Source organism: Hakea prostrata, chromosome 10, assembly GCF_041222555.1.
Source record: "Hakea prostrata isolate BN-2017 chromosome 10, UWA_Hpros_2, whole genome shotgun sequence".
NCBI lineage: Eukaryota > Viridiplantae > Streptophyta > Magnoliopsida > Proteales > Proteaceae > Hakea > Hakea prostrata.
This window is the reverse complement of record NC_142609.1, coordinates 46,573,522-46,598,100: the sequence shown is the minus strand read 5'-3', so window position 1 is coordinate 46,598,100 and position 24,579 is coordinate 46,573,522. Positions and strand designations below refer to the sequence as shown.

Genomic DNA, 24,579 nt, shown 5'->3' with positions numbered 1-24,579 from the left:
TGAAAAATACAAATGAACCTTTTTAATACTCTTTTGGGGGTAAAAAATGAAAATGTATTGGTCAGAAATAAATATAAACCTATAAACCTTTTCCATAGTAAAATAAGATCGCTTTATTTCTTGTATTGGCCTTGACTTTGATGAGTTAAAAGGGAAAAAACACTTATGTTTTCTAAAATGATTAAAATTAAATATGAAATTTGATATAAATATATATATTTTCATAAAATGTGTTCTTTTGTGATTGTAACATTCATCAATGACATATATCAATCAAATTGAGATACTATTATTAGTTTACAATTCAATGTGATATAGAAAGACAGAAAATAGTGTTGAAGTTAATGTTTAACCAAGAAGTTTATGGTTAGAATATATCTCTCTTGCTCGTTAAATAACTTTTATTCCTCTTCCATATTTGGTTGAATGACTAACTTGGAAAGGATAGGATAGCAGAAGGTGGATATCTTTTTGCTTGCATTAAGTTCCAATGCTAGTGGTCCTCAATGGTACCATCTATGTCCTAACTAGGGCTTGGCATGCAATTGATTGTGACTTTTCTAAACTTGAAAAGTTGGCAAGCTTCACTTACCATATGTTTCTAAAACTCGTCACATCAAGTATAAGTTGTCATTTAGGAATCATCTTTCGTGGTTGGCTAGAATGTGCATAGAGGCATGTATGGACTACAAATTGTTGATTTGCTCTTCTTGATGAGATATTTGTTTTTTAATTCACTCCTAAATTTCATCTATGTTGATGTTTTATGTATGTTTTGATTAGTTCACATTACTTCATGAATTATGTGATCAAAAAATTATTTTTTGCTCTTTTTATTTATTTATCAAAAAAAAAAGAAGTATTGAAAAAAATAATTAATGTGCCATGATGCTGCAGAATATTTGTGGATAGCAATAAGATTACAATGGGCCACCCTAAAACTGTGTGCACTTGCGGGAAACAATTCCACCTGAAAATCTAGCACTTACACATTCTCATTGCACACGTATTGGAGTAGGATCCGCATTACATTTTAGGGAATTATCATTATCATTGTCCATATGTGAAGTGTGGTTTTAATGCGTAGTATTAAACTGTGTATCACTGGTATGGAAAATGATATTGTGTTAGTGATATCGGACATTTTTTGTGCTAAAAGAAGGATTTTTGAATTAAGGAGCTTTTACTAAAAAAAATGAATTTATTAAATTAAGGAGCTTTTATAAGTAATGATATTCGCATTGTATAGCTGACTAAGGCAAATATTAAATACAGTGGATGAATTGAAAGCGACACTTTTTGATATAGAAGTAGAGATTGATGAAATAAATGATCAGGGATTAGAATTGAGAAAGGTATGCAGCAACCATACAACGCTAACAACTTTCTTACCAAAGCCAATAGCAAGATTTTGACCTCTTAATTTAATATCTAGGTTAATGCATATTGTTAAGACAACACAAATAATTAAGTACGACAAATTTTCATCTCCAATGCTCTAACTTTGATTTGTTAATTTAGCTATAACAACATCCAATCATGTGACAGAAATTAGTGGAACCTAAGCTAATATTTGTAATTTTTTGAGTAAAATAAGGAATTCTTCTCTTCAAAAAAAAAAAAATAAAAAATTAAAAAATTAAAGACAGAATGCCTTGAGGGTGCTCGGTTTATGTCTTCTTTAGCACTCAAAACCTCTCCCCATCTTACTTAATCACATTTTAGTTGGGAAATGAAGGGGAAATCACTGTACTTACATCTTGCAGCAAGAGAGAAATGTAAAAGAATTAACTCGGGGGAAAGTAACTGATTAAGCTTTGAATAAACTTGCGCAACAAAAACAAAAGCATGGTTGAGCAAAAATTATGAGATTAACGGCCATTAACGAGAGAACTAACGGCGGCTTCTTTGCAAGGGCTTGGCGGCAGACTACTCTTTCCTGAAGCAACAATGCGGTGCACGAACCTCTCGATTCTCTCTCCGTTTGTCTTCGTCTGCAACCGCTTCCCCCCAAACGGCAAGGACTCCACTCCTCTCTCTTTCAACACCCCTTCCGTTTCGAGTTCCATCCCTTGTGAGACGAGACCGTTAGCCTGTGATGTTATCACCGTCAGCAAATCCGTTATGTTAACATTAGAGAAAAGAATTACGTAAAAAAAAAAAAAAGACAATTTTATCTGAAAAAAGAACCTGGATTCTCACGTAGTCCGAACGATTCCAACAAAAAGCATTTCCGATCATTTGGTCGATGGTTTCGGAAACTCCGTCAAGGGCGATTCCAACAATCGACATTGTGGAGCATTCTCCGTTTCGTTGCAGTTGCCGTCCAAACGGCGGCGAAGTAGGACCACTTAAGGGTCCGTTGCCAAGTGATAGAACAAGCAAGTCTTCGACGCCGTTAACTAACGGGAAATCCCGTTTGTTATGCAAGGCGTGAGTAAGGGCGGCCGCCGTGGGGTTGTTCATGACGAGTCCTCCGTCAATGGCCAAACACGACGTTTTGCCGTCAATGGAAGTTAGATGAAACGGTTTGAATAAGCTTGGAGTTGCTGACGTGGCACGGCAGACTTTCCATAGTTCGAAATCGAAGCTTGGAGATTCTGAAGCGTCGGCACGGGAGAAGACGAAAGGCGCAGAACTGTTGAGATCATAGCAAGGAACAAGAAGAGGCTTGCAAGTATCCTTCAATGTCAAAACCTTACCGTCTCCTCTTCTTAACGCCTCTTTCAAGACTTTATCGAAATTCTTACTCGAAAACCTTCGCCATCGACGGAGAATCCCTTTATGCTTGATCTTAAACATCTCTGAGTGATTTTCCTGTACGAATTTGAAGGCCTCTCTTGCGGTATAGAGAGGTCGGCCATTACCTTCATCTGCAACCAGCATTGCGGCGAAAACGGCGCCTATTCCAGTGCCAGCAAGAACATCGAAGAAATCGATGATTCGAGATTGAGAATCTCCAGTTTTGGCTTGGATCTGATCTTCGAGATATATCAAGGCCACTCCTGCTAGGAGACCTTTGGTTCCACCACCATCAATGCTAAGAATTCTAGTTTTCTTATCTTCACATTGCGATAGCCATTTCTTCTCCAGTCTCGAGAAGATCTCCAAAGTTACCTTACTAAGCTCCATTCCGCTTTCTCTTGCTCCTTCTCCTTTCTGTGTTAACAGTAAGTAAAAGATACTCTAGTTCGATTTTTGATACAGAGATGTTGAAGCTGTCTAATCTAGTTTTCCAATAAGAAGTCCGTGAAAAAGGACACAAGTCACGCTTTCTTCCTGAGAAGCATTTAATGGCGGATATGGCTTCCCCGATTCTAATGTGTAACAATTATAGCAGCTTTCTCTCTCTGCGATTCTCAGGCCCCCTCCCTTACAGTGAGCCCCTTGAGCGTGGCTATGGTGGTGCTTGTGTGAGTGTGCCGCGCGCTTTGTAAAAGCTAAGTGTGGGCGCAACGCGTGGCGTGAGGTTTCTTAACAAACACGGTTCCCTATCCTTCGCTCTGGTTGGTTAAAGCATTGCTTTAAATTTTTTTCTGGTTGTGTTTTTATTTTTCAGAATTTTTTAGTTCTAAAGTTCAACAGTTATCCTTTACCAAGAAAAATAAAGGTTTTAACAGTTATTTTTCGTTGTTAGTTGTTATTCGCAGATTTACTTTTACAACACGTGCATCTCACCCACATGTAGTGTACGCCGTCTAGTTGGTTGACACAAGCTAGGGATTCGCAATTTTGCTCTGGTCATGGTCATGGGCATTAAATGTACATAACTGTCAAGCCTAGATTTTGAACTGTTAGATATGAAATTTCGATCGAAATTAAATCTTGACCGTTAAATTTCAATGGTCAATATCAAAATTTCGACCGAACTTCCAATGCCCATGGTGTTTGGCTTGACGGAGTCAAGCAAAGTCCAGAGATTCAGCTTCCTGATTGATTCGGCATGCACATTTTCACGGAGTTGACAAATGAAAATGGGTGGTAATTTCTTTTTTCCTTTGCTCCACTAACTAAATGGAAAACGAACGCTCACGTGGCCATTGCATCAATGCGAAGAAAATGATGAACAACACTATTCTCTCGTCTTTCCACCGCGTATTTGGGCGAAATTGTTTAACGCAATAACTATTCAATTTTAATTGAAATAAATGTCAAATCGTAATCTCAATCAAGATTTCGATCCTAAGTATTAAAAATAAAATGTCAAAATTTTTCTTAATCCCGATCAATATTTTGATCTCAATTATTAAAAAATAAAAAAGTTAAAATCAAAATTTTAATTGAGTTGTGCAATTCGATGAGTGTGAATCTTATAAAACAATTCATTGTTGAAATGAGGGGTCCAACTCTAAACGTCAAAAAGTATAACAGAAGTAGTGTAGGTGATAGAGAAATGTAATTATGTGAGGATTGTTGAGGTATTTGAGTCATACCCAATTAGGTTGAGGTACTCAAGTTATACCCAATTTACTATTGAGGTATTTGAATCATACTCAACTTATGTTCTAATATGAGCCATCAGATTAGTTATGATCTAACGGTGTAATGGGCCTTGTAGGAGAGTCCAATTACCAATAGAATTGAATATTTATTCTATAAATACTAGCTGGAAGCAGCGGTCTGGGTATTCCAAACTAGATACTCAGGGTGTAATGCTTTAAGATAAGTAGTGTAGGTGATAGAGAAATGTAATTATGTGAGGAATACAACGTACATATAGCCATGCATGAAAGGAAACTTTCACTGCAAGCATGGAAAGCACTGGCCTTCTCAAAGAAATATATTTGCTTGCTTAGTAATTTAGCTCATAAATGGTCTTGATGTAGAATCCAAACCAACCCCCCCCCCTCTCACACACACAAAAAGAAAAAGGTTTCATCATGTAAGCCTCGTTCAAGTTGTTACATTACATTCCTTGGTCTAACACAATGTGCTCCATCCGACCAAGTGCAGTTTCTTTTTGGAGGAAGTGTGACCCCAAATGAAAGCTTTCAGCTTGATAAAGAATCCCCATAGGAATGAAGGTTGTTTTCATGGAGCAAAAGCGATGGTCACAACATTAGACTTGGCAAGTGTGACTCTACCCCCCCTTGGAGAGAGGGACTTTGCCTACCAAGCCTTGGTGATGTCCCTCCTTATTTGTCTATCCACATTTTTGGAAAAGAAAACCCATAGATTTATTTGCCATCACTTTATCTCCTCAAACACCACAAAAGCCCTATAAGCACTTCATCACCGAACTCATCTTTTCACTTTCAGCTTTTGGAAATGATACCTTGTCATTTGCAAACATTAAGTGAGAAATGCCATGGCTGTTCCTTTCAAAATGGAAACATTCTTAAAAGTAGTCTGTTAATCTCGTAGTCTTTTAGTGATTTGTGAATATGATAGTCACGGTGATTTTTTTTCTTATAATATTGAAATAAATTCACCAATCATGTTATGAATTTTCCTTTTATGGGTGGGTTTCATTTGGTTTTGAAATTTGAATTTCAGTGGATTCAATGCTATTTGATTTTGTGGTAGAAACTATGAAAAATGATTTGAAGTTTAGAAATATGGTGGGCGGACTGTAACGGTGATGAGGAAAAGTCGGCGGTTGAGTAGATATTGATGGGCTATAGAGAATAGTGTATTATGCGGTTGTAACGAATGGGCTTTGTTAGCATGGGCTAGAATTTGTGTGGCCCATTAACCCACTCTTGCGTCTCGCCTTACAAACAGCAACTGTTGTGTGGGCCCAACGCTGTGCATCAGGAAATGCGAATCGTCTATGCCACCACCATGAGGCATGCGGCGCTGCGACCTTTCAAATGATGCTTCACATTCACACTTCAGTGTGGTGGGCACTGGGCAGGATTATTTCCTATGCTGCGCGCTTCAGAGAAAGCCAGGGGAGACACTAATCAGTTTACGATTTTCAGCATCTCTTTTGTTCCATTCGTTTGTTGAAAGTCTATTGGTCAAGCACAATGACGCGTGTCTTTTAAGTAGAGTTTTGCAAACGGGAAAAACGAGAGCGGAGCCAACAGCCAACCTGACACAGATCGACTGAATCTTGCAATTTGACGCAAACCCACCGAACTAAATTCGCGTCTTTTATTCCATTCCCCTGGTTCTCAAGTTCTCATTCAAGCAAATCCATGTTTCTCCAAATTTACGAATCGATCTCATGTTGCTTTGATCTGGTCTAATCTCTGTCTGATAGATATTGTAAATTTCATTCCACGTTGTGTAGAGTGGAGATCGGCGGGCTTGTTCTTCGAAACGAGATATTGTAGCTTAGGTTAGCTTTTGAATTTCGGGTTTTGGCTTCGATTAGGCTTGGCTCTCTGCTATCTCTAGTCGCGGAGAGCCTTGAATCATGTTGTCAAATCATTTTCAGAACGGGATAGAAAAAGCGAGGCTGGTCTGGTCGCAATTACCAACTTCAGAAGAAGCTGAAGTTCAGGACGGATCTGACTTGACAAGTACGAGTGGCAATGGCAGCGAGAGCCTCGATTATGAAGTTATTGAGAATTATGCCTACAGGGAAGAACAGGTCGAGTTTCCTAGCTTCCTAGAAGTTGCGTGACAACAATTTCTTGATCTTCTCTAATTTTTTATCCTTCTTTTTCTTATGGATTTTATAGGCTCTGAGAGGAAAGCTGTTTGTTGGATTTTATGTGGCTCTGAAATGGTTCCTTGCGTTGCTGATCGGTATAGGTAAGAATGCGGCAATATCTCTGGGTGTTTAAATTTTAATGATGTTACTTCCACTTTCATCATGTTCCCTTTGAATTTTGAAATACGTATCTAAACTTGAAGTAGGCTGAAATTCTGAATTTTTTTTTTTCGGGTCAAAATTTTGACTCATGGAAAAAATATGGTACATTTAAATTAATTGGTTTCCTTTCAGAGAGCTGTACTTGCTAAATGTATTGGTTAATGGATATGAAGACTAGATACTTGGATGTGAAATTAGAAAATTGAACTCTGTTTCATAGAGAGGATCATGGTTATGTCGTGCTGTCAAATGCTTAGTTGGTGACGGGAGCATAATTGGATCGCAGATTCATGTTCTGTCAGTTTCAAAAGTCATGGTGTCCATTTGGAAATAAGAGTGATGGTAATGCTTATGGTGATTAATTTGGAAAAAAAAAATCTTCTTCTGTGCACAGCAATGCATTTTTGTACCAAATGATTGGCTGAGATTAAAAACTTAATTTTAAATTTTAAAAATCCTCAATAGTCTTGTATTTACTTTGTTTTTCAGCCAATCATTTGGCATGTATGTGCACTGCTGCACACTGCGCTACAGAAGAGACTTGTGCACAGCAGAGCATGTTTTCCCGATTAATTTATTTTAGGGTCAAACTTGTATAAAGAAATTTTGTTTAATGGCAGTTACACGTATCTTGTTATTCAAGGGGATTACTTAAGTGGTTAATTGAATATTGTTACTTATCAAAAACTGAAAGAGTGGAAAATATAACTCAGATTATAAGAACTATCAGTATCTATAGTCACAATCTAGAATTATTAAAAAGATCATTAAGAATAGTAGAACTTTGATTGCATACTATGTGATATGTGCCAACTTTAAAGGAACTGTACAGCTTGTATTAAGCTTTATGAAACATGATATTAGAATCTGATCATTTATCTGTGCATTTCAAATCATCTAACAACCATGAAATCAGAATATGAAGAAGAAAAAGTAGAAATAGCAGTAGCAATAAAACAACATCAATAAATGGTACCTGGTTGTGGTCTATTTAGTAGGAACATCAACTACATCATCCCTCCACCAAAAAAAAAAAAGAAAAAAGGAAACCGCTCATCCAACATTGTTGTCGAACAAGGAAAGTGGGATTTTGAGAGGGACACTAATATGATGTGGAGTGAAATGGTTAGGTGTATTAGGAAGGTGACTAAAGATGTTATAGGTGAATCAAAAGGAAAGTATCATTTTTATAGAGAGACTTGGTGGTGGGATGGTGAGGTTCAAGTACCATTAGAATAAGAAAGCTAAGCTTTAAGACATCCCAAAGGACTAAGAATGTAGAGGATCTATAAAGGTATAAGTTGGCTAGATTTGAATCTAAGAAAATTGTGGGAGAAGCAACGGAGAAGAAATATAAAGAGTTATATAATAAGCTAGGCAAAAAGGAAGGGGAGAAAAACTGTTTATAGTATAGCTAAAATAAAGGATAGGGAGGGTAGGGATCTAGACCATGTTAGATCTATTAAAAGTGAAGATAATAAAGTACTAGTATTTGATGAGGGCATCAAGAAGAGATGGGGAATCTATTTGAGACAAGAAACCACTATTACGGAGAACCAATTTGGTTTTAAATGAGGAAGATCCACAAGTGAAGCTATTTACTTTATGAGGAGACTTATGGAAAGGTATAGAGTGTGTAAAAAAGATCCTTATATGGTCTTTATTGAACTAGAAAAAGCTATGATAGAGTCCATATAATGTTAATTTGGCAAGTACATAGTCAAAGATATGTATGATGGTTCAGTGACGGCTGTAAGAACGTTGGAGGACAAGGTGCTGAATTCCCAATTATAGTTGGGCTGCATCAACAATCAGCTTTATTCTTATATTTATTTGTAGTTATAATGGATGATCTAACTAAAGACATTCAAGATAAGGTTCCTTAGTGTATGCTTTTCGTTGATGATATGGTTTTAGTAGATGAGATGCAAGTAGGGATTAATACCAAGCTAGAATTGTGGAGAGTAACTTTGGCATTAAAAGGCTTTAAACTAAGTAGAACAGAGATGGAATATCTAGTGTGTTACTTTGATTGTGGATGATGAGGTGATGAGACTTGGTGAGAAGGAGATTCCACAAAACGATTGCTTTAGATGCCATAGCTCAATTATAAATAAAAAAGGTGATATAGAGGATGATGTTTTCCAAAGAATTAAAATAGGGTGGATGAAGTGGAAAGGTGCATTTGGGGTCTTGTGTGATTGATGTATTCCTTTAAAGCTCATTGGAAAGTCTTATGGGATTGTTGCATGACCAGCTACAATGTATGGTGCGGAGTGTTGGGCTGTTAAGGAGCATCATATCGATAAATTCAGTGTAGTAGAAATGAGGATGCTAAGATACTATGAAGGATAAGGTAACGAATGATCATGCTAGAGTTGGTCTTCTCATCTTCAGTCTTATTCTTTAGATTGCATCTCAATGTGCTTCTATTGCTTGGTTACTTTGGAAAGGTTGGGACATAATCTGGGAATTCCTATAGTAATTCTAAATTTGCAAGTTGCAGCATTGTGACAGTTACTCAACCAAACAGTTGAAACAATGGGGGGTTTTTGGGGCCTCCCACCCTTTCTTCTTTTCTTTTCCCTCCATTGAGCCATCCAGTGGTCTTAAAATCCAAGAACATAAAACATCTATATTTTCTTCACTGCCTTCCTCTACATTTTGCTATGGATTTCATTGGTGGTTCAACTATATCCTGTGTTACTTTGTTTTATCTCAGGAACTGGGTTTGCTGCCGTTTTTATCAACATTGCTGTTGAGAACTTTGCTGGATGGAAGTATTCAGCAACTTTTTCCATAATACAAACTTCATACTTGGCGGGATTTGTGGTGTACGTGCTGTTCAACTTGGTTTTGGTCTTTTCATCTGTTTATATCATCACACAATTTGCACCAGCAGCAGCAGGATCTGGTATCCCTGAAATTAAGGGGTATTTGAACGGTAAGCTGTACTGTTGATCAGATCTATTAAATGATCAGTGTCTGTTGTTAGAATTTTGATGGTTACATAAATGTGCAGGAGTTGATACTCATGGTATCCTTCTTTTCAGAACATTGATTGGAAAGGTCTTGTTTCTTTTCCAGGAACTTTTTATTGATCAGGTTTTATAGTTTTGGTTGTTTTTTGATCTTTGTCACCTCTTCTTTCTTATTGTAGATACTTGGTAGCATTGGTTCCGTGGGAGGAGGTCTTGCTCTTGGCAAAGAAGGACCTCTGGTGCACACGGGTGCTTGTATTGCATCCTTGCTAGGTCAAGTATGTAAATCCTGGTGGATCTGCATTGTGGAACCTTTATTTTTATCTGTGACGCTGTACTGTCATTTTTTCACCTTACAACTGCACCTGGTACCATTTTAATGAATTTTAATCTGGAAAATCAAAAGATATAGCTGTTCCTAGTGATAGGTTTATCCACCTAACCTTTAATACTAAATTGTTATGACGTTAAAAAGTTTCAGTTCCCATAGTCTGTCCTCCTATGTCTTATGCATTCAATTTTAATGCGACTGTGAAACGATATTATATATCCCAAAAAATTTGGGTTTTTTTGGGGGGGGGGGGGGTTGAATTTTGTTTTTGTTCCTGAAATCTGTGTTAGTATGCATGGTGATAAATGTAAAGCATGGGACTTGAATGTATTTTTTCTAATTTTGGTTGTCTTATAAGTATATCCAAGCGCATGGGAGCGTATCTAGTGTCTCTCTGATATGTCTGTTTTAATTTAATCTCTCATAACCAGCTTTCCAGTAGCTGGAAGATGCCATTGGTTACACATTGCCGGCTTACATTCCCCATCTACGTGACATGTTCTATGCAAAAGATGGGTAGTGTCATGTGATGTGATGCAGATTTGGAAAAGTTATTTTAGTGGCAAGAATAGAGAAAGGTAGGGAAGGTTTGTCTCTTTGTGTCTCTGTATGTGATGTGGATGGGGAAGAAGTTTAAATAGTGTGGGGAGGAAAAAAATATAAACTAGAGATTAAGAGATCAAGTTTACTAAAAAGGCGATACTATTTTTTTTCCTGAAAGGATCAATAAAAGGTAACCAATGGAAGTGTAAATGTATATGCACAAACTCTTGGAATATCTTTTTTCAATTCTTCTTGTTGCACACTGTTCTTAGTGTCTTTTTTCAACTCTTGGTATATCCGACTCTTTTATTTAAGCTTGAACATGCTGATCTGGTCTTTACTTCATTATTTGTAACTTCCAATATGATCCAGCTTGCCCTTTATTCTACCCCGTTGCAGTGAACATTGTATTGTTAACTCTTCTTGTCCTATGGAATGCCTTCTCATTTTTTTTTGTCTTCCCTTATTCTTGATCCTTCTAATCAATTTAGGGTGGATCTACAAAATATCATCTAAGGTCAAGGTGGCTACAAGTGTTCCAAAGTGATCGGGATCGTCGTGATTTTGTGAGTGACATTTACCTGCTAATTTTTTGTGTTCTGTTTGGAATCTTAAAATGTTTTATCTGTTCAGTTGCAGATAATTGCCTCATAGATTTGCCTATTTCAAATTGCATGACTCAGATGATGGTCTGCTTGATGTTTCATGGAAAGGTCTAGAGAATGCTGGGGATCCTTGAGTTTAAGTCAGAGTAGTATTGTCTTTCATCTTCCAATTAGGAGCTGTTTAAGAATGCGAATACTGACAGTATGCATGTTTTGGGTCTTGCATTGTGCACAGTGCTTTATTCACATATGATTCACCCATCTTGTTGGGCTGTGTCATCCTGGCACACTGAATCTGTAAAATGTAGGATTGGGAAAACATTGTGTTCTTCAGTTGACTGGTGGCATGTCTATTGACTTGCTTCACACACACTATGGGAAGCCAGAGCCCCTCACAGGCCTGGGCCCCTAGAGAAGAAAAAGTAAAGAGCAAAAAGAACACAAAGAGTGAAGCAAGCATGGGGTAGAGAGTCTACTGACAGATAATGTCCCAACTAGACTTTTCTCTGTTCCATTGCTTATTGCCATTGTATATTCATCTTTGTTACTTTGTACAACTATGACATACGATTATTTCTGTAGATGCAGTTAACTATTTGGTGAACATGAATGGCCCTCAATTGGCCACTGCTGTTGTCATTTGGTGTCTGCATCTTGTATGTTAGTGTTCTTCCATTTCTCTGTGTTGCAATAGCACCTTGGGAAAATGTTTTGAGCTAAGCACCCATTTTCTAATCTTTCATATGGAAATATTTTTTAAAGATACTTAACTTTTGCCACTGTCATAATAATTGAGGCATGACTTCTTGTGAATTGTGCTCGTTTTTACTGGTTTCTGATGTTTTCAAAAGGTAACCTGTGGATGTGCTGCTGGAGTTGCTGCTGCATTTAGAGCTCCCGTTGGTGGTGTCTTATTTGCACTTGAAGAGGTTACTTCGTGGTAGAAAATCTTTTTCTATTGATAACCATTTTATTATTTGTGAACCTTGTTTAGTTAAAAATTGAGTTGATATTATTACACAATTCCCCCCCCCTTTTTTGAGTTGGTTTAGAAACCTATAAAAATTGCTTAGTTTTCTTGTTGAAGGTGGAGGAGTCAACTTATGTGGCGCGTCTTTTTCACATCTGCTGTTGTGGCTGTTGTTGTTCGTACTGCAATGGCCTGGTGTGGAAGTGGAAAGTGTGGCCATTTTGGCTCTGGTGGTTTCATAATTTGGGACATATCTGGGTTAAAATCAGAACCTTTTGTGCTTATAATTTTCTTTTTCTTCCTGTTCTCTCCTGCACTTATGAGCTTTCCCTTTATATTTCAGTTTTGACTGATACTACTTCTTTTATAGTGGTCAAGAGGACTACTCGTTTGAGGAATTACTGCCTATGGCTTTTATTGGGGTCATTGGAGGTCTTCTTGGTAGGTACAGGGTCACTCTTTATAAAAACATTAAAGTAAAAATGGAAAGATGAAAAAAATAAGATATTTTATAGTGTGTTTTTCTTTCTTTGCATCCTCCATTAATCCACATGGGTCGCTGTTCCTTTTCTTATTTTTGGCAGGTGCCTTATTTAATCAGCTTACTCTTTATATAACTAATTGGCGGCGTCAATATTTACACAAGAAAGGGAGCAGAATCAAGGTAATTTATGTTAGAAAAGTCTAAAAGAACTAAGGAAATATTTTGTGGTTGAATGGTTGGCTCATTAATTTTACACGTATGCTTGTTCTTTTGCACTTGTCTCTCTAATTCCAGTCTATACTTTGTCCATGGTGCAGATTATTGAAGTTTGCCTTATCTCTCTGATGACATCAGCTATTTCCTTTGGATTACCCCTTTTAAGAAAATGCAGCCCATGCCCTGAGACAGAAGCAAATTCTGGCATAGAGTGCCCACGCCCACCTGGAATGTACGGAAATTATGTGAGGGTGAGTTTCTGTTCCAATTTGATTCCCCAATCTTTTACCTAAATGTTGGAGATTTTCATCCACATGCAAGAGCTACAAGTATTTTGGCTTCTGGTAGAGTCTTTGATAATAGAAGAGAATATAATGATAAAAGCCCTGAATTATGTTGTTGGCCACAGGGAGGACAGGAGTTTCTACCCTTTAGACGGTGTGGAGGTAACCTTTGTATAGATTAAAAGTAATAACTATGAAGCCTGTAAGTAATTCACCTGATTTCTAACAAGAGCAGAAGATGGTAATTGTTTGAGGAAATGTAGAGGGGGAAAAAAAGAATTTCACCGAGAATGCATGAAAAGAGTTTTGAAGGTTGAACTGTTGAAGAGAAATCAATAAGTTGTCGAATAGAAAAACTTGGTAGGGGAGCGATGGCTGGCGGGCTGGCGGGTTAGTTAACATATTTGGACAAACATTTCATGTGCCTTATGGAAGTTTCCTCACAAAACTTATGGCAGCAGGCTGATTAGTTTATTGGCTACATGATGACTTCTCTTATCTGAGTGAATATGTATGCAACTATACATCAGTAATTGTGATCTCTATGGTGATTCAGTTCAGTCCTCCCAACAGATTTAGAATCCTTATGGGATAGGATTGTGGGGGAGGTGAGAACAGTAAACATCACAGGGGTATTGATTGGGTGAATAGGTGGAGAAAATGGGAAAGATGGTGGTCTCTCTTGTTCACATCCAGGTCTCTTACCTAAAGATATCTCATCTTGTATAGGTCTGTCTCCTAAACTGTTTTGTGCTCCCATTTGCAAGAAATAAAACCAAGATTTCATTCCGATGCTGTAATTTTGTTTAGGTTACAGGTCACTGCTGTAGATGGAGTGGCTAAGATCTCATTCCATTTCCTCCTGGATCTTTTGACCAATTAATGGCCTCCGCATTTTCAACATTTTTCACTACTAACAAGGAAACTGGCGTATGGACTAAAATAACATTTCGGTACTTCAGATTCTAGTTACAACTTACAACTAGCAAATTTATGCTCTTCTTTTTCTATGAAAATGTTGCTCTTGAAACTTCTTGACTTCTTGGACTGGAGTTAATTAATCTCCTTTCAGCATGTGTTTCCGCTACACATAACCCATCTTCACTGGAGTTAACTCAAACTTAGGCTACAATATTTAGAACTGTAGGGTCTGGCCTGAACGCACCGAGTTTAGTTTGGTAGTGGTTCTCTCCTTGAATATTGTGTGAGGTGGTCCACCTGCTGTTCATGTAATCAGTACCCTTGTGAGTGGTGGCACCAGAACAGTAACTTGCTTAACTTCTGTTAGATGAGCAGATTGGTCCAAGAAAAGGACCATCATGAATTATTAGCGCCACTCATGCCTTGAATGATAAAAGTTTACCATTTAGATAGCAGCAAAATTTGTTTCTGTTATAGTCAATAACTCAGCATTATTCTAATTAATGTTATTTTTTTGTTATGTTCAGTTTTACTGTGCCAAGGACAATGAATACAATGATTTGGCAACTATTTTCTTCAACACCCAGGTTATTGCAAAATTTACATTCAGTTTTCTATTCTTTTCTGATTGTACTTCATTATTACCATTCTAAGTGTTCATTTTGATGAAGTATTTTTATATTTTTGGCTGCAGGATGATGCCATACGCAATTTATTTAGTGCAAAAACATTTCATGAGTATAGTGCTCAAAGCCTTATTACCTTCTTGGTATTATGTTCTGTTCTTTATTCATTTGATTGTCTGTTTGAGAGAGACCATTTAAGGTTATTATAGAGCATGACTGATGCTTATCAATGTCTGTACACCAAGGGTTGCTGTCCAGAACTATTTGTTGTGTTTTGTGCTCTTACAGCACTGAAAGTCTCATTCAAAGCGTGAATTAGGATGAATTTTGGCACATGAACTTCATGAAGGATCCGCTGACATGCATTTTAGTTCAGAATCAGAGTTGAAGAATGATGTGACTTGTCAGTAATGATGGCTGAGGCATTCTTTATTTATAATGATATACAACCCTAAATGGGTAAAAAGGAAAAAAAGGAAGATATAACTAAAACCCTAAATATAAAGTATTAATAACCCATTCATCAAGAGTCACAACCCTCCACCTCAAGTTGGTGCATATATATTATACATACCCAACTGGGAAACCAGAGATGAAGCACCTTGTTATTAAACCTTTTATGAACACATCAGTTAGCTGATTAATAGAAATAACAAAAGGAATATGAATGGTCCTTCCTTCAAGCTTCTTTTTGATTTAATGTTTGTCGATCTCAATATGCTTCGTTCTGTCATGCTTGACTAGATTGCAAGCAATAAAAATGGCAGCCTTTTAATCACAGTAGAGGCTCATAGGATCTTTAAAAACAATTCCCAGATCACTCAATAGTCTCTTAAGCCATATGAACTCAGAAATTCTTTATTGCAATTGTCATAGTTGTCATGGCCTCTGGGCGAATCAAGACATTTAAGAAAAGGGGGGGGGTTGTTGGGGAACTAAAGCGATACTGGATGCCTTGGCACCTGCGAAGTCACTGGACAACTATGACTATGTTACAATAATTGGGGTCAGCACTGGAATGTGAATATGTGATAACCTAGATTCTTTCTCGTTAAGTAAATCTCATCAATAATCCCAGCTTTATTAGGGAAACCTTTACATGTCCAATGCTGCACAACCTTCAAGTGGCCCAAAATTGTTTGGGAACCCAGATTAGGAACTGGGTTCAAATTTAGTAGTGGATGTTCTGGATTCTGTTATTTATATTCTTGGGATAATTATATAAGCAGCTTTTAATTTTGGTAGGATGTTAGTAGTTTTAGTAAGTTTTTAACTGTTGAGATTCCTAAGTAATCTCCAAAATTTTACACCAGAATAACCACATTAATGTCTTTTTTGGAAAAATTTGTTTGGACAAACTTCTGATTCTCACATGAGCAAATTCTAGATTCCTGGTTGTTCATGTCAATCATTATCCTGCGAATTGTTTAGTTTCAAGAGTTCCAAAGTACCAAAGAAGACTGATAGTTGATTGAGTTAATGTTTTCATCATGTGGTAGTTTGTTTTGTTTAAGAGAGGAGAGCGTGCTGCTTGTGATTTTATTGCATCAAAATTTGGCCTACAGTTATAGTACATTTCTGTAGTTTTGATGCCCAAATGATGAGTCACATTGACTTCTCCCACTCCCACTTCCATGCATTAAGTTCACTCTTTTGTTGGCTTCTTGCAGGTTATGTTTTATACCTTGGCCGTGGTGACCTTTGGTACTGCTGTTCCTGCTGGTCAGTTTGTTCCTGGTATAATGATAGGATCAACATATGGACGACTTGTGGGCATGTTTGTGGTTAATTTCTACAAGAAGCTCAACATTGATGAGGGAACGTAAGCTTATTTATTTGTTTTTATGCCTAAGAATTATGAACCATATAGTTGTGATTATATTTTGGACATGCTGGGATGGATGAGTGGTAAAACTAGATTAGATGAATAATGAACAAAAGTTGAGCAAATTATGAAGTAGTTCTGGTACATTTAAAGTTGTGTGAGAATTGTTTGAGGCGGGGTGGAGCTGTGACATCTGCAATGGAGGCCTTTGAACGCTCTAGTACTGAGGGCTGACTTGATTTAGATTGAAGGAGCTCAAAAAGCAGGGCTAGGCTTAAAATAACAGACAAGTGAGCAACATATGCAGGGCTTAGGACTGATGGCAAGTTTGACTTGATTGAGTAAAAGGATCCCTATACCTGACTCTGCTAAGTTGGGACAACTAGGAGTTTAGAGACATGGAAATCATGTTGTAGATATCTAATTAAGGATTATGAATTGTGGAGTTTTACATGATTCTGAGTTTGGCTTAAGTTTCTTTAAGTGGTCTTAGATTGATTGTAACCACTGAAGATAATGACAGACATTTCTTTTCTTTTCAGTGGTAAGTTTGATCGTATTAATGAATGCCAACGTACAAGAAAACACAATCTGCAGTAGACACACAAGTTCACATCTTTTTGAATTAGATCCTTTAATTCCATAGGGAACTCCATGGTGCTCCACTGTGTGTGATGCCCTACTCAAATTACAAGGGTATCTCAGACTTTTCACTCTTCTATAGATTCAATTATGTTTTGTGTGTGATCGTTGGAATAAGATATGGTGAATCAAATTATTAATATTTTATTTTGTCGAATTTTATGCATAAGTTGATGACTAACTTAATGGTTGACCTCACCCTAATTAGAATGTGTGGTTGAAGGTTCAAAGCCCCATGGATACTTTACTGGGTACAATATTTTTAATGTTATTTTGACCCCCCCTCACAACTAACTTAGAAATTGTGTCATGAACCAAAGAGGGGAAGATATTAAGGACCCATTTGATAACCCACCAAAAAACAATTTTTGGTGTTTCTTCTTCGAGAAGAAGAAAAATTGGCCGAAAACCGTTTGATAAAACCATTTCGTTCCGCGTGATTTTGTCAACATAAATTGAAATTTATGAAAAAATTTTCTTCTTTCTCGAAGCAAAATTGGAGCAGGTTGGGTTTAAGTGAGACAGTTTTAGAAGGGTATTTATGAAATTTGGCATTCTAAACATAAAAATGGCAAATTTTGTAAATTTTATTACGACTTTCAAATTTTCTACTTCTAGAAACAAGTTTTATCAAATGCCTAAAAAGTGTTTTTGCTTCTAGAAACGCTTAGAACTATTTTTGGTGTTTCTCAAAGCAGGATCATTTGGTGAGTTATCAAACGGGTACTAAGTTGTGAAGGGTTGGGTTAAAATAACATTAAAAATATATGCATCCTTAAAGTATCTATGGGACGTTGAACCTTGGTCCTCCCTTTTTTATTAGAGTGAAGGTCAAGAATTAAGCTAGTCATCAACTTATACATAATATTCGACAAAATAACTTGTTAATAATTTTGTCCATCCTATCTTATATTCCAAAGATCACACATAAAGCATAATTGAGTCTATAAAAGTGTGAAAAGTCTGAGATACCCTTGTACTTTGAGTATGGTTATTGCATTGTGTCTCTGTGCTTCCTGTCTGAACTACTGTCATGTGATCCGCTGGTTGGTTTTGCCTTCTCCACACTTGTATAAACTTCCTACTTTGCATGCTTGCTGCTTCAATAAGAATTTTCCCTTCCAAAAATTGTGACCATGGTTGTCAAGGCGACCAAGGTGTTTTGAGGGTCTTCCGAAGCACCTAGGTGGTCAAGGCGTTCTAGTGTTGATTTTTGCAATGCAAGTATGAAACATTTTGCAATCTTCATAAAAAGTTCTTCCTATCATAACATTTATAACATGAACAGTATCATTAACATCAAACATTTTAACCATATCAAAATAAAAATCATCTTTCAAGTTCAAAGTTAAAAACCAGAATATCAAATTTCCCTACTCTCCCACAATTCAAATTTCAAAATATTCAAATACTTATCTTACCATAAAAAAATATCAGCATTTTCTATAGCTGGCAGTCCTTGCTGCTGCTGTTGTCTTGGAGAACTGGATCTTGTAATTCTATTATCATCAAAGTCCTCTAGAACATCCTCATCATCACTCACATCTTCAACATCCTCCATCTCTGTAATTCTTTCACCCGATCCCGATGAATCTCCAGCATCAGCATCGACATCAGCTGCCCAACTCCAACTGTCACCCTTTCTACAAAGACGTGAAGGCTGGAATTCTATTACTATGGTTTCAGTAATGGGCATCTAGAAGTCAGAAGAGTTATTTTAGTGTTTCTATGTCCTAAAAGCAGTCATTTACTTTTTATCATTATGCTGATATCTGCCCTTTGTGGAACTGGAAGTTGGTCTTTATTTTGTAACGCTTTCTGTTCCTCCAAGGTGCTGGTTTGTCTTCTTGAGAGTATTCGTGTCATTTCTGGATTATGCTTCATTTTGGTAGAGGACAAAATATAATATTCCAATTCCTCTCAGACATGCACAGTGGTTTTTGATGTTGCTTTCTCCTGACCTCCAGACATGCACAGTGGTTTTTGATGTTGCTTTCTCCTGGAGATACTGTAAACAAATATATATATATATATATATATATATAGACACACACACATATGTTTGCCTCAAGTCTCTGTGACTTTTCAGGTATGCGTTGCTTGGTGCTGCTTCTTTCCTTGGGGGTTCAATGCGAATGACAGTTTCCCTTTGTGTCATTATGGTTGAGATCACAAATAACTTGAAACTCTTGCCGCTTATAATGCTTGTTCTTCTAATATCAAAGGTATTTCTTTGACATGAAATACTATCTTGTTTTTTAAGCTATGCACTTCACCTAACACCCTATTTTCTTTGGCAGGCTGTTGGTGATGCTTTCAATGAAGGTTTGTATGAGGTGCAGGTCCAATTGAGGGGCATCCCATTACTTGATTCAAGGCCTAAATACCATATGCGGAATATGACAGCGAAGGAGGCCTGCAGGAATCAAAAGGTTAGCCTAGTAATTTTTTTCTTTCATATTACTTCTTTTGTTTCCTTTTTATTCCAGGTTTCACTTAAAGCTAGCTTCGCTGTTTGCCTTCACAGGTTGAGTGCTTTCCTCGTGTTGTGAAAGTTACTGAGGTAGTTTCTGTTTTACGGAGCAGCAAGCACAATGGCTTTCCTGTGAGTCATTCCTGTTCCTTGGATATATGAAGGCCACACACACACACGTTTTTGTGGCTATATGGCTGTAATATTCTCTTGTTCATGTTATATTGGGATCCAGGTGGTTGATCACCAAGGGAATGGAGAGTCGCTTGTCATTGGCCTCATACTTCGTAGGTAGAACTTGTTTCCTCTCTTTTCAGATGTTATGCCATTGTTCTATCAAAAACGCATGCTTGACTGGGGTATTTTACTTATAGATTCTGAAAAGATAATACTGATGTAATTGGGTACTTGGTTCTTGATGCAGTCATTTGTTAGTACTTCTGCAGTCTAAAGTTGATTTCCAGCATAGCCCTTTTCCTTGTGATATAAGAGGTGGACCCATACAGATCAGGTATGCAGAGCAGCAGAGGATTCATGTTATATCTTTATCATGCATTTGCTCATTTTGCTGGAGGTTAATTTATTGGTTGAATTTTCCCACAGACACAACTTCAGTGAATTTGTGAAACCTGTCTCCAGTAAAGGATTGTCCATAGAGAAGATTCTTTTAAGTCCTGATGACTTGGAAATGTACATAGATCTAGCACCTTTTCTGAACCCCTCTCCGTATATTGTCCCTGAAGACATGTCTTTGACAAAGGTGAGCATCTCTTTACCATTTATAAAAGATATTTTATTTAATTTCAATTACAAGTATGGTTGCATATGTTCTTTTCTTACCTGTTATTGATGTACAGGTGTACAATCTTTTCCGCCAACTAGGATTGAGACATATATTTGTTGTTCCTCGTCCCTCACGTGTTATTGGCCTTATAACTAGGAAAGATTTATTAACCGAGGTAGTTAATCTGATTCTTCTTTACCTGCATTCTTAGACAATTTTAGTAAGTTCTGAATTGAGTTAACCGGCTGGGTTGCAGGAAAATGTGGATTCGGCCACTGTGGAGCTCCAGTCGACTAGTGTAAGGTCTTGATGCAGCTATACCCCATGTTGTCTCTTCAGTATCTTTGGTACTCCTGCCATTAAACTATCACCAATTTTTGTCTATAGGATGTTAGTTTAAATAATCATGAAAGCTTACATTGTGGTTGCATCTGCTCTAAAATATCTAGCTGTCTGAAGGAAGAAACATAATGACAAAAGGATCTGTATCCTTGGCATTGAAATCAGTTTTATCTTGTTATACCTGGGTTCTTTATGCCTATGAACTGAGAACATAGGGATACTGTTCATCTTTGAGCATGCTTAGTACCAGGGACCTTAAGTTTGACACTGTCTGGAGATCCAGAACACATTTTATCTGATTAAGTTGCTCTGCTCATTCATAATGCTATATGGGTTGCAGGGATTGCTTTGTGAAATCTTTGCAAATGCATTACTGGTTTTTTTTCATTTATTTTTGTATTCAGTCTAAAGGGGTCATTGTAAAGGATGATGTCATTCTCTGGCTACCACTGATTTACTGAAATCCCTATGCTGTTACCTACCCTACCTGCTTGATTGGGACCACCAATTGTATCAATGCAATTATGGAGTTATCATGTTGTCTGTTTTCTCAGGGATGAATTCATGAATGGAACCAAAATATGAGTGAAAGAAAACTTTGAATCCCAGAAAGAGTCTCTACTATGAGAATGTTGCTAAAATTTCCCATTTTTGGATTTGAGAAATCTGTATGCTAGCTGGGGAGATTGAGAGATTTTACTTACATGTTGCCGCTTAGACTTCATCACTGAGAACAAAATTTACTTCTTCCCTTTTGACTTTTTTAATCTTTTTGAGTAGTTAGATAAGATGATCAATTGCTTTTCTGGATTTTTCGCATCATTGCTTTTTTATTTGCCAGCCTTATTTTGTTTGCTAAAAAATTCAAGTTATAATGTAGATAAAGACAAGGTAAGAATTTTGATGAAGAAAAAAGATTCCATTAGGAAATTGACAATGGAAACACACTGGCTCTCATAATTTAAGTGTTTGAGTTGTTCATGTCTCTCAGTCATGGGCAATGTTGCTTGGATTTGGGAGTAGTAGCAATTTTATGCCTTAAGAGTAGAAGGGACAATTAGCAGAGGATGGTTCAATCCTTCCAAGGGATTTTGTCTGTCCATATATTATATGTCCCAGGCTAATTTATGAATCTTGACATGATTCTTGTTCTTATCTTGGTTCAATGGTTAAGGTTGCTCCATTGTGACCAAGGAGTCATGGGTTCGAATGTGGAAACAGCCTCACTGTGAAAACAGGGTTAAGGCTGTTTACATTATGACCGTCCCCTTGCAATGGTGGTAGCCTTGTGCAGTGATGCCTTGTTCTTCTTCTCAAATGTGCTGTACTTATTGCGGTCCCTGAAACCTCATACTCCATTGATGTTTGGATATGAATTTAGCTAATATTTCTAATTACTTTTCTGAAGTAAAATGTTTGGATATCGTAGATATTTGCACTCTCTGGTGGAGTGTAATCCTAGATCATCCACTTTCCTACTTTTGTCACAAAGAGAGAAAATTTTATAAAGTGTATAAAAAAAAAAAAAAAATTTCCTAGATTGCTAACTGTGTCTTTTGCGTACTTTTAAGTGGTTGAGGAGATCTACCAGGATGAGGAACATTACCTTAGGGTTGGTGACTCAGGTCATATTCTCTAATCTCCTTATGAGAGTGAGAAGGGGAAGAAGACCCCCGGGGGGGGGTAGTTCTTTGGATCATAGGAAATCTGCTAACATGCTTCTGTGGGACCCTGGCAAAAGACATTCTCACTGAGGGTGTTCTTTGGATAGTAGGAAATCTGCTAACATTGTGGGCTATGTCACAGGATAATTACATACAAAAAATGGGATTGAATTAAGAGTGCTTTGGATCCTGGCCAATGCTTCTGAGGTCAATTGAGCGTCATGTGGAAGTTATGCCTCAATATGTGCAAAATGATGTGGAAGTTTGAACGACACTTAGTTATGGTTCGCAATTTAGCAGTTCTTGTAATTTAAACATGCATCTTGTTAAACATCAATTTAGAATTCCTGGTTTCATGTGGTGTCTTTTTGGCATTTGAGTACAAAGATTTCCCCATTGACACAGATGTCATTTATTTGTCCCTGACAAGTTCATTGATGCATTATACTTTTGTTGTTTTAATTGCTTACTGAGTATCTCCGACTCTTTGTGGCAGATCTCATCGGCATGATAGAGGAGTACTTAGGGGGAGTTCAGAGTCGGAGCTTCCACTTCTTAGTGGTCTTCTGGTCCAACACTGAAGATTACATAAGCCAATTGTCGATAAAACTGTCATTATTCTTCCACAACCCTCTTTTAATGTGCGGTTCCTCACCCCTTTTTGTATGCTGGGGAAGTATATAGCTATCATGTATTTTATATCTAATAGAGAAACTAGAGCGATCGGGTCTCACAGCATGGAATACCGTGAGTTGTAATTGATTTTGGAATAAGGTTTATAGTTCTAACAGATTCCGAGTGGTCTTGGGGTTTGTTTTCTCCTCCTCCTCTCTCTGTTTTCTTCGCTTTCTTTTTTTTCTTTCTTGTGTGTGTGTGTTTTTTTTGGGTTGGGGGGTGTTCAAGTCTAGGAAATGCATATGCAATTGTTTCTTTAATTTGTCCAAGCGTTCATTTCATTTTTGAGTTGATGATTGAAAGGGGTGCATAAAAAGCAGTACTATGCTTAGTAAAGTATTATGTTTTACTGTATGGCACTTTACATGGAGATTCTACATATTTTTAGTCCAAAGTAGGTAAATGGAAATCAAGTTTGAATGAAATTATCAAAATCATCAAATAAATTTTAGTAACGTCAGCAGCTATTTCAATTTATTCTAAGCTAAAAGTATTCTACTGTGATGCTTGGACCCTCTGTTTTTGCAACTATTCCGAATGTCTGCCCTTGCTCCTAGCCTCTTATTGTTCTCCCCCCGCTCCAGCCCTGTGTGTTTGACAGTAAACTTGGATGGCTACCAAGAACAATGTTAAGTATTTTGATTTGATTTTTGCTTGATAGGATATGCTTCAAAAATGACGACTTCCAAAGTCCAGTTGTTGGTTAAGAACAAATAGGTCAATAGACGCTGAGGAGGATACATTGAATTGGAGTTTTAGATGTGTAAGCTATCTATGATGGCGCTAATTTCTTCTGATTTTGGTAGGTTAGGAGCAGATATTATTACTATTAAATTTTTTAGAATTAGAATTTTATATTAGGGGATGAAGGCTATTAGATATACTACAAGAACATCAAACTCGTGACCTCTTCACTAAGAGGTGTCAGTTAGCAATCCTTCGATGGTAGTTGAAATAAATTTGTATGGACACTCCATTTGTGCGAGAACTTTCATCATGGAATTTGTCTTTTACAAAATAGTCTTTATATTTAGATGTAGAGATTTTGGGTAATATTGGACCTACACAACTTTTAAGATTTTTTATTCCAATTATGTAATCCTTGAACATTTTCATCAAATAATCATACATCTTAAGGGTCTTGATGATGAAATTTGTTCCAAATTATGAATAAAAAAATCAAAATTTTCTTATATGTATATATTTTTTGACATAGTGATACCAAAATTATAATGACAAATTTCTTTTGGTGTGAAATATCAGCACGAAGGATTGTCACGACACTGGTTTGTTAGGACATGCCGGTCCACACCAAACAATGCTTTCCGTGTTGAATTTAGGTTCAAATGATTTCAGACCGTCAAAGAAACTATAGATTGCCATCAACGTGTTCGATTAAAATACTGGTTTCACTATGTTATTACTATATATAACCTAACATGCAGAT

At 37.0% G+C, this 24,579-nt stretch overlaps 2 protein-coding genes across 4 annotated transcripts; one reads left to right on the top strand and one right to left on the bottom strand.

Annotated features, from left to right (window-relative positions):
• Window positions 1-1,547: 1,547 nt before the first annotated feature.
• Window positions 1,548-3,384, bottom strand: LOC149003477 (putative inactive patatin-like protein 9). Its single transcript, XM_089137602.1, has 2 exons — window positions 2,191-3,384; window positions 1,548-2,093 (listed from the first exon to the last, which is right to left on the bottom strand). The coding sequence occupies exons 1-2, from the start codon at window positions 3,130-3,132 to the stop codon at window positions 1,872-1,874; spliced, it is 1,164 nt and encodes a 387-aa protein (XP_088993728.1). The 5' UTR covers window positions 3,133-3,384; the 3' UTR covers window positions 1,548-1,871.
• Window positions 3,385-5,899: 2,515 nt separating this feature from the next.
• CLC-D (chloride channel D) lies at window positions 5,900-23,887 on the top strand. Of its 3 annotated transcripts, none has more exons than XM_089136148.1 (23): window positions 5,900-6,541; window positions 6,633-6,705; window positions 9,489-9,710; window positions 9,789-9,835; window positions 9,927-10,025; window positions 11,113-11,187; window positions 12,078-12,166; window positions 12,314-12,454; window positions 12,567-12,637; window positions 12,781-12,860; window positions 12,998-13,147; window positions 14,629-14,688; window positions 14,796-14,870; window positions 16,398-16,549; window positions 19,284-19,419; window positions 19,495-19,626; window positions 19,722-19,799; window positions 19,903-19,958; window positions 20,092-20,178; window positions 20,271-20,427; window positions 20,525-20,626; window positions 20,708-20,749; window positions 22,954-23,887. In XM_089136148.1, exons 1-23 carry the CDS (start codon window positions 6,365-6,367, stop codon window positions 22,966-22,968), a joined length of 2,316 nt encoding a protein of 771 aa, XP_088992274.1. In that variant the 5' UTR covers window positions 5,900-6,364; the 3' UTR covers window positions 22,969-23,887. The 3 variants fall into 3 exon arrangements, with proteins under 3 accessions (XP_088992274.1, XP_088992273.1, XP_088992275.1); XM_089136147.1 differs by having other exon boundaries at window positions 20,708-20,754; window positions 22,954-23,886; XM_089136149.1 differs by having other exon boundaries at window positions 20,708-20,798; window positions 22,954-23,043.
• The last annotated feature ends 692 nt before the right edge of the window (window positions 23,888-24,579 follow it).

Coding starts and splice junctions, on each gene's coding strand:
- LOC149003477 (XM_089137602.1), bottom strand. CDS start 3,132: ATGGAGCTTAGTAAGGTAACTTTGGAGATCTTCTCGAGACTGGAGAAG. Junction 2,094..2,190: donor CGGACTACGTGAGAATCCAG/GTTCTTTTTTCA, acceptor ATAACATCACAG/GCTAACGGTCTCGTCTCACA.
- CLC-D (XM_089136147.1), top strand. CDS start 6,365: ATGTTGTCAAATCATTTTCAGAACGGGATAGAAAAAGCGAGGCTGGTC. Junction 6,706..9,488: donor TGCGTTGCTGATCGGTATAG/GTAAGAATGCGG, acceptor GTTTTATCTCAG/GAACTGGGTTTGCTGCCGTT. Junction 9,711..9,788: donor AATTAAGGGGTATTTGAACG/GTAAGCTGTACT, acceptor ATAAATGTGCAG/GAGTTGATACTCATGGTATC.